The following is a 13,316-nucleotide window of genomic DNA, read 5'->3' on the forward strand; positions in this document are numbered from 1 at the left end:
AATTGGAAGCATAAAGACAACATTTTCCAATATAATATGATCTAAATATTAAATTTATATATTGAAATTCTAGATGGTAAAGACCCACTGGGAGCATAACACAAACAAGAAAAAAAAACTTGGTAGGGGTCCAACTTTATGTCAGATTTCACATATGTCTTCTTCTTTGGCAGCTGTTCTGCAGTTTCTTGGACAGAGCAGTCAGTGTAACCATGAGTCCAAAACATTCGAGCAATTTTTATACGTGTGTCTATGTGTACTCGAGTGCGCTGCAAAGATTTGAATGTTCACAGCATTTAAAATGCCTGTTATTCCTTCTGAGGCTTGCTTTTAAATGACAAAACAGTGTCTAGAAGAAGAGAGAGTAAATCAAAAGAAGGGGGTAGCACAGCATGGACTCCATAGGAAAGCCGACTCAGCCCGTGACAATGACAGGAAAGATGGACGAGAGAGAGGGGGTGACATGCAGCCAGAGGTCGCAGGACGACCTCAGCACATAGCACACTGAGTATGAAGTATGAGCCTCTGCTGGCTTAACTTCAGGGCTCCCAGCTGAAACAACCTCCAATGACTTTAAATAGACCAACAATAAAGAGAGAAAAGAAAAATATGCACGATACTATCACTCATAACAACTCTCCAAGTCTGTATTCTGAACATAACAGCACAAACACTATCATTTAAATTCCTTCAATAATGACTCTCTTTAAATCAGGAGAATCAGCTGCTCTGCTGTGCCGTGGCTAAACCTATACACTGGAAAAACAACAGAGGCAGAGTGTCAAACCTTAATGACACACATCACAGCACTAAACATAACAGTCTATTAAATCTGACACGTTCTCTCTCCAACACCTCGCCAATCACACTCCAGATACCAAACATGGTCACGGACAAAAGTGGCTGATGCGGCTGACAGTAACAATGTTGGTCCATGGCAATATATCTCTCTGTCTGTTGGAAGGAAACAGCGAATACACTGTGACTGAAGATATGAAACTAAATGTCAGAGCAACTGTGGAACTTCTAACAAGTGTGAAACTGTAGGTGATCAGATAATCAATAACTTCAACTCATTGATAACTCAATTTCGTTTTGTGTAGTCAGTAGGTTTGAAAATCTGAAAATTCTTGTCTCAAATTCGCTGTTATTAGTCGAACAAAAAGGCAAAATATAAAGCTTGCCCCACCAAAACCTCATGATCTGACGACTAACTGGAAAATGAAATGCTTAAGACTATCTCAGCCGGGACTTTTTGGAGCTGCTGGCCTTGATCAAATCCTACACACGCTGCTGTGATGCCGACATGTAACGTTAAACATGAATGATTCCCTGATGTAAAGCAACCGCATACATGTCTTACGTTCAGGGTCATGTGTACATCAGTTGCTATGTTCTGGAGCCCATTTCTTAAACTGACAAACTTCAGGAGCTGCTCACAGACTCTGCAGAGCACAGATCTGAGCTCCAACTTTTTTTAAAGTGACACACATGTATCCACAAAATATGCAAGATGTGAAACAGAGTAAAGAGAGCAGTAAGGAGAGCTCACGACTTCAGTTTTCAAAGTTTAAAAAAAAGGAAATCTAAGACATTCTGATGAGTTGCATCAGAGCAACTTCAGAGCAAAGCTTGAGTAAAAACAGCCACAGTGTTGAGGAGTAGAAAAAAGTTTTGCAGTAACTCACCGTGAGCCTGTGCGTGAAGAGAGAACAGTCCAAGCAGCAGCAAAGGACTCCGGCTCCAGAGACAGAGAGAGACACAGCGCTTCAGCCTTTCTCCCTGCACTGGCATGGTAGAGTCTGCCGCTCCGCTCCTCTCTTCTCCACTCTTCAATACACTCCACACGACAGGGTCCGCCGCTCACACACTGCCTCTTCCTCTGAGTGTGTGTATGTATGCGCCAGAAAGAGAGAGAGAGAGAGAGAGAGAGAGAGAGAGAGACGGAGGTGGGAGGGGGGGTACCGGGCATGCAAGCTCCTGTGTGTGTGTGAGAGTGTGTGTCCACCGCAACGTGAGAAAGTCCACACCACACAAAACACACCAGCGGCGGCAGCAGCAGTTGCAGTTGATTGTCCTCCAACCCGGTCTGACAGTAGCAGCCCAGCTGAGAGAGAAAGAGAGGGAGAGGGGCAAAAAAGGGGAGTTTACTTCACTTGCCTGGTGGGGAGGGCTGACCTGTTCACACACACACGCACATGCACACACACACGCACACACAGGGTGGAAGGACACGGGTGGAAAGAAAACGGGGGCAGGGGGCAGACAGGAGCAAGATGGGGTTTAGTGAAAAGTAGGAGGGAGGAAAGTAGGAGGGTGAGGAGGATATTGAAAACAAGCAGCAGGATCTGTGGGATTCAGCGCCTTCAACAGCTTACAGATAACCATTTCCACTTTTCATTTTCTGCATGAAGTCTTTGAACGAGAGGAAAGTGGGATGAAGAGTTGATTAAAGCTATACATAGACTATAAAGATGGTTCTGTAGCAGTAACGTGGAGATAAAGGATTGAAAAACCATTGCAGAAGATATAAACAAAGAAATGACAACCACAGTCACATTATTTAGTCAAACATCACAGAAATATCAATCACCGTCCCTTACAGCATTACAGTGGGTCCTGAGTTGTGTATGCACAGTGGATATTTGACCGGTGTGTGTTCAGCAAATGTATCGGAGGCTCTTCTACAGAGTAACAGTCACCAGTTTTAACACTTTAAGAACTGCCCTATGCACTCTTCATCAGCAGCCAGAGTGACATAGTAATTAAGAGTAAGAGCCAACTTGTGTGTTAAAACTGAGCGAATTTCAATTGTTCATTCTGATACACAAGTACTGCACCAAAGTTTGTCAGACTGGTCTCTCTACATCAGGGGTGTCAATAGGCCCGTTTCCACTGAAGAAGTTCCTGGGACTGTTTGGGGGGCAGGAACTACTACAGGAACGTCCTCTCGCTCGGCCCTCTCAACCGCCGTGTCTCCACTGAGAGAGCGGAGTAGGAGGAAGGGCGACCATTGACATATATACGTATATATGTCTATGGGGGCAACGTAGGGGCGTAGGGACGCCGTTAGCTGTTAGCCCTTAGTGGTGTCTGTAATACTCAGTAACTCAATAAACGGTCCGTGAAAAAAAAAAAAAAAAAATTCCAGCGGATGTCTTAGTTACAACATGATTGAGCTAACTGGAGTAGTTTCATGTCGTATCCGACAACGGGAGGCTTTTAACAGATGACGTCCTGATGTTAGCTTTGCTGCTGTTGTGAGCTGTCCCTGTCAGCTGCAGCCACTGATGCTTTCTAGACATTGTGATTTCCCAAAACTGAATAAATACCACACATAGCAACACAAAACTGCTTTGCTAGCTCAATCATGTTGTAACTAAGATATCCGCTGGATAATATATTTTTTTACGGACTGTTTATTGAGTTACTGAAGCTATATGAACGAGCTAACCCTCGTCTGCTGAGCTTTAAAAATGCCGGCTATTTTGCTGCTTTCTGTTGACATCACATCCCGAGTATATCCAATCAGCACCAAGTAATCCCCAAGCCCCAGCCAGGAGTTTTTCGGGGCCGTTCTGAGTACCTACTCCGAGGCAGGGACTTGTTTAGCCCCTGTAAACTCTGTCCTTCGGGGGTGGTTCCTGCACCAACGGCCCTGGCCCCGTAAAATTACCCCGAAGTTCCTGTGGTGGAAACGGGCCTAAACATATGGCCCGTGGGCCAGAACCATCCTGCCAAAGGGTCCAATCCGGCCCACTAGATGACTAGACTAAGGGTGCTTTCACACCTGTCCTGTTTGGTTCGCAGGTGTGAACACAGCAATTGCACTCGGGTGCGCACCGAAACAACCAGACCGAGACCTTCTTGAAGAGGTGGTCTCGGTCTGGTTACAAACAAACTCTGGTGCGGTTCATTTGTGGTGAGAACCTGTTCCGACCTCGATCTGAACCAGCTGCAGTCACATGACACATTGTTTGGGTTAAACATGAGCATGTTACAGTCCTGGAGGATTATTAATGTGCACCTCCTCCTGTACTGCCTTAATAGGCACATTCAGCACATCCAATGCATCAAAACATTGTTTTCTAGTTGGAGCCGCGCCTCGTTTTCAAACTGTATGGTTTGACTAAAATGAACAATGACAGCAATATAGTCCACGATGACCAGCGCTAAAATCAACCTGCGTAGTTGTCCCTCCATTGTGACATTAGAAAGCGTCACATTTATCTTGCAAGTATACTCTTCTTCAATGTTTTGTTTACTTCCTGGATTTTTCCAGCATGGATATTCTGACCAATCAAGAGCAGCTTTCTTGCACAAGACATCTGATCTGGTCCGCCTGTAAATCCTGTAAATTAGTCTGGCCCATCTGAGATCATGTGGCACATGAACTAAAATGAGTTTGACGCTCCTGCTCTACAGTCTGTGTTACAAATCAAAAATGTTTTTATTGATTATCTGCTACCAAGATTAGTTTTAAGAAATGAGATAAGGGTGTTTTGGGAAAATACAACAAATGAATCTGATAAGACAACACCTGGATTCCAGAAACCCTCTGACAGAACATCTCTTGATGCAGTGGCGAGCTGTTAACAAATCAGGTAGCAGGAAAAGACACTTTGAAGGAGCTGTTAGAGATTACATCACGCTTGCCTGGAGCTTTTAAACTAATAAATAAATGGGTTGAGACACTCTAATAGACCCATTTCCTTTTCAGAACTATCCTCTTGCCTGTAAGGCATTTACTGTAGACAAAACTGTATGTGTGTGCTGGGAACACTTTGCTTTTAGCAAAAGCATTACGGACCTGGAATAGCACTAAATGAGCAGAGCACCCCCCACCCCCCCCCCCCCCACCCCAACACAAAATGCTGATTTCTAAGTTTTGAGGTTAAATAGACGGGGCAAACTGTTTTTGTTTCCATGTTAATCCGTCTCGTTTGTAGCCGCCGCCGTTCTTTGCACTTCTTTTCTTTCTCACACTCGTTCATGTTGTTCATTAGTGACAAACAATAGGCGGCCTGGCTCCCTCGCTCCTCGATGAGAGGAAAAATCACTTCATAAATAAACAGTCCTGCCCTATTCTTCTTCTGTCTCCCCTCGTCCCCCCTCCTCTCTGAAGCCCCTTTCCCACACGAACCTTAACACAGTCACTGACGCTCCTGTCAGTTCGGTGTCATGTGGAAACGAGATCCAGATGCAGTTTTCGAAGCAAGATGTCCTGGAACCTTCAGTGATCTTTAGCACATGGAAGGATTTGAAATCATAAGGTATTATAGTTTTAAGTAGCCACCATACAACTCCATCTCCTGATTGGCATGTCAATGATTAAAATGAATTCGTAACTATCAAGCACCACATATCCTTCGGGCAATTTATTCAGCCATAACTTACACACTCTCTTGTAACTTCAGAACGTTTTGATTCTGTGTTGCACATATTTTGCAACGTGTAACTTTCTCTAGCCGGGCTGCCACCTGTGTTGAGAAGAAAAACCTAACGCTGTCAAAATGTTGTATAAGAATAGACTTGATAGCAAAAGTCTCTGTCTAGGAGAACCACTTAAGACCTATGAAACATGGAATGACAGGAAAAATCACTCACAACTATCTCCTTTATCACTCTTGCATCTGTTTTTTTGTAACCCAAAAGCTCAGCTGCTCTCCCCCTCCACCTCTGCCTTTCTCTCCTTTTCCCACTCCCCTCCTCCAGTGAACCAGAATGTCATTTCAAGCATGTCTAACCACGGGAAGCCTTTTAAAAACTGTGACAGCATTTGCCCCCAATCCCTACTAGCTGTGAAGCTGTGTGAGAGTGTGTGTGTGTGTGTGTGTGTGTGCGCGCGCGTGTGTGTGTGTGAGAGAGAAAGAGACTGAGTAATGAATGTCTGTAGTGATTTGCTGGAGGACAGGATATCATATACAGATTGAGAAATGACCCCTTTGAAAACAGTTACTTTAAAGGTATTGTGGGCTGGTGCCATGGACACACACACACACACACACACACACACACACTTGCTATTCTTCCACACTGTCACCCTCATGCTGGGCCTATGATGAATGGCTGAGAGCGTCACAAGCGAAGGATGAGCTGTAAAACTGAAAGAGAATGCAGAGTAAAGAAAAAGCTGCTGACAGGAAAAACAAAAAGGGAAGATCAGAGAAGGATGAGTGTTGTCTGGAAGATTTCTGAAGGGCTGAGATAATGAATGGAGGATGGTGACCTTTCAGGGAGACGTGAAGGAGTTTGCAGAGAAGGGAAAAGGTGCGTGGGGAGAGCAGGCTGACGGACAGTGGGGATCAGAGTGTGAAAAGGAGGCTGGAGGCATCAAAATGCAACACATTTCTAGCGTAGGTCAAAATAAAGTTGCTCAGACATTTGAATCTGAAGCAGACAGCACTTTTTCTTTTCTGACTGCTTCTGTTTTTCATATGCTAATGGTATTCAAGCTCCCTTTACACATTCAGATGATGTGTCTCAGCCAGAGGGGGTCAATATGCTCTCTATTCAGCATTCACTCTCACATCATCTCTGACAGCCTGTCATAACACAACAACTTCACATGTCAGCAGCTTTCAGTGTCAACACTTAAAAGAAAAGTCAAGTTTGCTCTCAGAATGCTGAATGTCTCTGAGGCTGGAGAAAAGTCAAACTTTCTGATCTCGGAAATTAGGATACAAATGAGACATCGTGTTTGTGAGTGGAGTTTACTCCTGGTACACTCTGAGTGGGTTTTGCTGCGTTGCTCCGATTTTAATGATTTATCTTCCTTGTGAGTTTGAAAGCGAGGTGTATGGAGTGTAACATTCTTCAAGATGGATTCCAGAGCTGATCTCCACAGCGGAAAGCAGTATCCTTCCATATGCGAAAGAGCCGACTGAATCTGATGTAACTTTAACCGTTAGTCATCTCACTCAGATTCCTGTCACTGTCCAGTAAAAACCATGCATCTCCAAATGTAAATGAGATTTTGAATTTTTCAAATAAACAAGGGATTGAGTGTTCCTTTACTGTTCCAGAAAATGTTCAAATATTTTAAAGGAGACTTATTATGCTCATTTTCAGGTTTATATTTGTATTTTGGGTTACTACTGGAACATGTTTACATACTTTACTGCTCAAAAAAATACTTTTTTCATACTGTTTGTGCTGAAACACCTGTATTTACCCTCTGTGTAACACGCTCCTGGAAAAGCCCAATCTGCTCTCATTTGTCAGCTTTTCTGGGCCTTCTGTATCTCAATGTCTCTGCAGCAGGGGAGTGACTGTAACAGTATAACGGCACTTTGTACTGTGAAAAACCAACGATTAAAACTTCTAAACCAAAACCTTCACAAGCGGACATGTTCCAGCAGGAATATGATATGAAATCGAGGAGAAATTAACATCACTGGCGACTAAAATTACATGTTTTTCTGATGTTAGTATGTAGTGTGCCTGAAGCAGATTACCATTTAAAGAAATCTGTCACTAGCTGATGTCATCTTGTCTAAAAAATAGAAAAAAAACATGGGAAACTGGAAAATAAGGAAAAGCATAACAGGTCTCCTTTAAGCAAAATAAACCATTCAAAAACCCAATAAATTATGTAAAAAAAACCATATTGTCATTTAAAAAATAAGGCAGACTTTCTAAGTTAAAGGGCAATTGAACAGATTTTATGCACCAAAATCAGTTTATAAGTGTTGGGGAGTACTACTGCATATATGAAACTACCCTGCAGTTGAATGCCTCCATGCACCAGTCAAATTTCTCTTACAGTTTACATCCATGTCTGTGAAAACATAGATGCTTCACACACATCTTCGCCCTGGCAGCACAGACAATCTATACAGTCAGCACAGTTTCAAGGTGAGCACCCAAGATTAGTGTCACCAATTCAGAATCCAACCAAATGTCTCCCCTTCTGTTCCTGAGATATGGCATTGGATAATGGCCACAAACGTGCTTTATGTAGGATATTATGACGTCACAGTAACGTTGACCTTTGACATTTTGGATATAAAATGTCATCACGTCATCATTTTATCCTATTAGACATTTGTGAGAAGTTTTGTCATAATTAGCGTATGAATTCTTGAGTTATGGCCAAAAGCATATTTTGTGAGGTATCTCTGACCTTGACCTTTGACCTTCAACCACCAAATTTTGACAAGTTCATTATTTAGTCCAAGTGGATGCATGTGTCAAATTTGAAGACATTTCCTCAAGGTGTTCTCGACATATTACGTTCACGAGAATGAGACAGATGCAAGGTCACAGTGACCATGACTTTGACCACCAAAGTTGAAATTCAGCGTTCTCAAGCATGGAATGGACAGACAGCCAAACGAACAACCTGAGAACATAATGCCTCTGGTCGTGGCTAACACTTGCACGGAGGCATTAAAAAGTTGTATAAAGACCTTTGTGACTCACTTGAGTCAGTGTTGGTTGGGGTTGATGACTACAATTTTGGGAATAAAAATATAAAAATATGTATAAAAAAATATATATTTGCCGGTGTGTGGAGTTAGACAGAAGTACGCTAACCAGACCTCTGTAGCCTGCTCCTTATCTCTACTCAACACTAGTGGCTCAAGGTTAAAGAAGCTGCTACGAGCATAACACATCTAAATCTCTGACTGAACTGTTGGTCGTTGGGTTGCATTGCGGGTAATGTAGGTGCCAGGTTTTGACAAGGAGAGGGAATGAGTGGAGCATAAAAAGATGATATCTATGTTTCTGCTGAATCAATTTTAATACCCTACTTTTTAAACTGTCCAATGTACGTCTGACAATTTTATAGAAATGTAATGCTAAATCGATAGAATCACTTTTAAGTTGATGTCTCGGAGATCTACTGTTTTCACAAGTCACTGATGCTGCATTCTCGGAACCCATCGGCTGTATTCGGCGTCTGACTTCCGGCAGACGGCGAATACAGCCTCTGTATTCTGAACCATTGCGATGGATTCAGAGTTTGCAGTGACGCCAATTATTTTCCGCCTCATTAGTTCACCGCACGGACCGTTTAACCTGGCAAAAACTGCAGCTGGCTCAAACGTGATTGGTCAATATCACGCGGACTACAAACAGCCCACAACCGGAAACGAGGGCTCTTCCGCTCTTCTTCCGGAGGCAAGATCTCCAGGGTATGCCTACAGACTCTACATTCACTGAATGTAGAGTCTGTATATAGAGACTACTGATGCTGTCATACAATATTAGAGACAAACAACTTCTTCTGCTGTCAAATGAAACTGCTGTTCCTCCAAATGTCAGCTATTAAAAATGTAACAAATAACCAGCACACTTTGACACCACTGTGCTTACTGGGAAAACCATGCAGCAGCTCTCTGTGGTTGCATGGACTCATCATTCCTAACAACATATAAATGGACTTGGCATACTGTTGGCTTCACATACAGACATTTGTTATTCAAATATATCATCTCCGCTTTGGGATTTCCATCTGCACCAGAGGATTTAAAGACCACCTTACCTTTTCCTGGTTTACTTTTAGAAGCATTTATCCCCTTATTTGATGTGTGAACTGACTAACAGACAGAGGATTAAATACATTTCAGAGAAACACCTCTGTGGCACAGCAGCACATCTGCTAATCCCCAGCCATTCACTTCAGCATGTCTTTAAACTAACAAGCAGTTTAACATAATCTGCTTTAAGCCTGTCCATTCACTCCTATTCACTGGTGCATTTACATAGCAATCCTTTCTGCCTGAATGGTCTTTGGAGAGAGAGACACACACAAAGACAGGATGGGAGAACATGTGTTTGAGAGTGTGGGGTTGTAAATGTAGGAGAGCTGTGTGTGAGAATATAGTTGCGCTTCCTATTAAAGTCAGTTTGTACTCACAATGCCTCTGCCTCAGGGACACATACAGAGTGGACAAGTTGTTTTGTTTTGTTCTGGTCAAGAAGTAGCCACAGACGAGCCAAAAAACCTAGAATACGCTTTGTCAAACAGACTACACAAATCAGTTTTGTCCTGCAAAAAATGTAAATATGGGAAAATTGTTTGGATAGAGCTCGAAGGAGGTGGTGTTAAAGATTTACTGATGGAGGCAAGCAGGGAGTGCTTGGAAAAGTTTTTCGAGGAATGTGTGAGGGGTGGAGAGGAGAGGCAAAAGAGCGTGATGATGAAGGACGGAGTGAAAAAGGCTGCCTTTTAGCTATGAGTTGCAAAACAACAACTTCAGGATAGAGTCCTGTGACTGCGGCCCACTGAATCCTCAGCTACCCCTGTCACAAACACACCCACTCATCAAAACAGCCCGGGGAACTGATGAGAGAAATGAGGGAAATTAGGGATAAACATGCAGAACGAGGAGAGGCATGATGAAGCGGTGATAGAAAAGTCCGTCAGGTCCACCTCTGACCTCAACACTGATTTGCTCTCGATCGACCTTTCACCTTTGGAGAAAACCCCTCCACCCCACTGCTGGAGAATCCGTTCTTAAAGACAGGTCAGGATGAAAGTCAACAGTGAAGCCAGGAGTCAAAAGATAAACCAGAAAACACATAAAGGAGAGAAGAAACATGAAGTTATAGCAAGAAGTAATCCTTGGTTCCCTCAACACATTACTTGGAAAAAATGCTGCCATTCTTTACGTTTAATAAATAAGTAAACATTAACTGCACTATAAAGTGACCACACTCATTAGATACCTACACTTGGTCATTCATCAGCGATGTTGGGCCATTTTGCCGGCAAGCTGCGAGCGTTTAGACACACAGAGCCGGACTGGCGAGTTGATCCAAGATGCCCAANGGGACACAAGGAATTGTGCGCCCTCCTTGCCCTCACAAACGAAGAGGCCATTAACCGTCATCTGACGGTTAATGGCCTCACAGGGACGGTAAAGAACGGGCCAACTTATGAGAATCGCGGAAGGACTGACTAGACGCAGCTTCCCTCGGAGTACGTCACTGTTTACGTCACACGCTGAGCTACACGTTTCATTTCTTGCTCACGCCCCCCATTGCCCCGAAAAAGGCGAATTCTGTATAAACAAAATTAGGTGGGCGGCATTTTGCAGCACTCCCCGATTTTGTTCTTATATTGCCAATGCTGAAAGAAGACTGATTGGGCTTTCCTGCAAATTTGCGTACATTCCTATTTAAAAAGGGCTTATTACACTCTAGGTTCCCCTCTGCCCACTGAGCAAGTCACGTCTGTGGACGTGATATCAACTAGACTTGGACGTCCACAGACATTGCTTGCTCAGTGGGTGGCGTCAGTTTTGGATGCTCAGGGATGTCGTGTCAATTTATGCTCGTTACCACTGACCAGTGGTTTTCAAACTTTTTGTGCCCAAGGCACACCTGTATTTATGTCTGTGCACTATAGGTTCTATAACATGTTATCACTCTTATCACGACACGAGTGTTTGTTTTTATTTACTAATATGAAATAACAATTGACAACCAACTATTACTCACGAAATATTTATTGACAAAATGATTCAAGAATTCACTTTAAACGTTTTAAAATTACATCAAAGCACCAATAACACATCCATTTAAACCGTAATGTGAGATAATGTACGATAATATGATGTGTCGCACACTAATAATTCCCACACACAAACGGCGACAAATAGATTCCCCGTGAAGGTTTTTTTAAATTAAATTCTATTAAAATACAATTTTTGGGTAGAGTTGGGTTTTGGTAGGTGCCTCTATATTAGGAAATGGGTGTACATAGGATACTGATACAGTCACTTAAGAATTCATTCATAACTTTTGTATAGGCCTAGTTGAATGTTACAATAATACTGTGTGGTTATCACAAAATCCCACGGCACACCAGTGCGCAGCAGCAAATCCATTTGAGACCCACTGCCATAGACTGTGCTCGTTACATGCATTGTAAAAGAAAAAAAAATAGATTCATGTAAACTTCGCTTTTAGCCTTACTTCCTCATGTTAAGTCAAAAAAGTATGTGGTTAGGTTTAGAAAAAAACATCATGGTTTGGCTTTAAATTAATACGTTTGTTATTGATGTAATGCAATGCCACGTGACATACATCACTAGCACAGTATGCTACACATGCTAGCACACTACGTTGTTACCAAAGTAACTTGATTGACTTTTTGTTTCACGGGGTAAATGAACAGAGGTTTCCTGAGTATAAAGGCGCGGACACACCAAACCGACATCAAAGAACTAGCAGCGACGAAAGCCAACTGTTGCGTCGTCTACCTCGCCTCACGTCGCCCTGTGTCAGTTGCATTTGAACACACTACACGGACTACATCCGACGGCCAAGTGGCACGTACGTTCTGCGCCTGTGTGAGAGAGAGCGGAGTAAGAAAGTGGTACATCCTGTCAGCCGAGGAATTTCCTATCTGTGCAGCCGAGCACCGCAGCACCTCCACAGACTATTACATCCAGATGGTCTCGATGTTTTCCTCTGCAGGCTCCACTTCACTCAGCTGCTCAATAAACCCGCTGCTTCTTCCCACTTTAACCTGAATAACAAACCAGGGCTCGGTGCTCCGGTTGGATTCAAACGGAGAGCCGGGGCTAGCTCAGAGACTAGCGGAGGCTAACTGGCTGTGCTTCCAGCTGCCCCTGTGCTCCCAGCTAGCCCGCTAGCTGCTCCCAGCTAGCCCCGGTTTGTTATTCAGGTTAAAGTTGAAAGAAGCAGCAGATCTGTTGGGCAGCTGAGTGAAGTGGAGCCTAGAAAGGAAACACCGGTTAGCCCCAGTTTCACTACAGTCAGATTCACTCGCTACAGGGGCGAAGAAATAAAACCTGAACAGCCAATCAGAGTGATCTCTCTCACCGACAAGCTCCGCCGCCGATTCAACATGCTCAATCGGCCGAAAAGCCGCCGATGCTGACGCCGAAGCCGAAGTGCCAACGGCGCGGGACACACTGCAAAAACTAGGGCGACAAACATTCACCGACGGCCCAATTTTGGTCGACAGCCGACCATCAGCTTGGTGTGTCAGGGCCTTAAGACTGGAGTTTATTTGACCCATCCACCTCCCCTCCTGCCCAAGCAGACTTTCTCGCTCTTTAACAGCAGTTGCTTGAAGCATAAAAAAGGCCGCCGCCCGGTGCATCTCAGACCACCTCTGAAGTGCCTCGGTGCGTAAATATTGGATAAGTTGGGAGTGAGACAAGGTTGGATTCTGTGGTTAGAAGCAGAAGCACAAGAAGAAGAAGAAGAAACATATTCCTGATCAAATAATTAAGGAACTCACTGTACTCTCTCAGACACACGTAGACATATAGCCTATAGCCTTCAAAACCTCCTTATACTTACTAACCTAAATGTGCTGCTTGAAAAATAAT

The 13,316-nt window shown here is 43.5% G+C and overlaps 1 protein-coding gene across 1 annotated transcript in view; it reads right to left on the bottom strand.

Moving 5' to 3' along the window:
* The window catches only part of bmpr1ba (bone morphogenetic protein receptor, type IBa), a 103,037-nt gene that overhangs the window by 30,930 nt on the left and 58,791 nt on the right, over positions 1 to 13,316 (bottom strand). The window contains exon 3 of the mRNA XM_050050575.1: positions 1,689 to 2,107. Within this exon, the coding sequence (XP_049906532.1) occupies positions 1,689 to 1,794 (106 nt within the window). The 5' untranslated portion in view covers positions 1,795 to 2,107. The remainder of the gene's footprint in view (positions 1 to 1,688; positions 2,108 to 13,316) is intronic.

This window comes from Epinephelus moara, chromosome 8, assembly GCF_006386435.1.
Source record: "Epinephelus moara isolate mb chromosome 8, YSFRI_EMoa_1.0, whole genome shotgun sequence".
Classification (NCBI taxonomy): Eukaryota; Metazoa; Chordata; class Actinopteri; order Perciformes; family Serranidae; genus Epinephelus; species Epinephelus moara.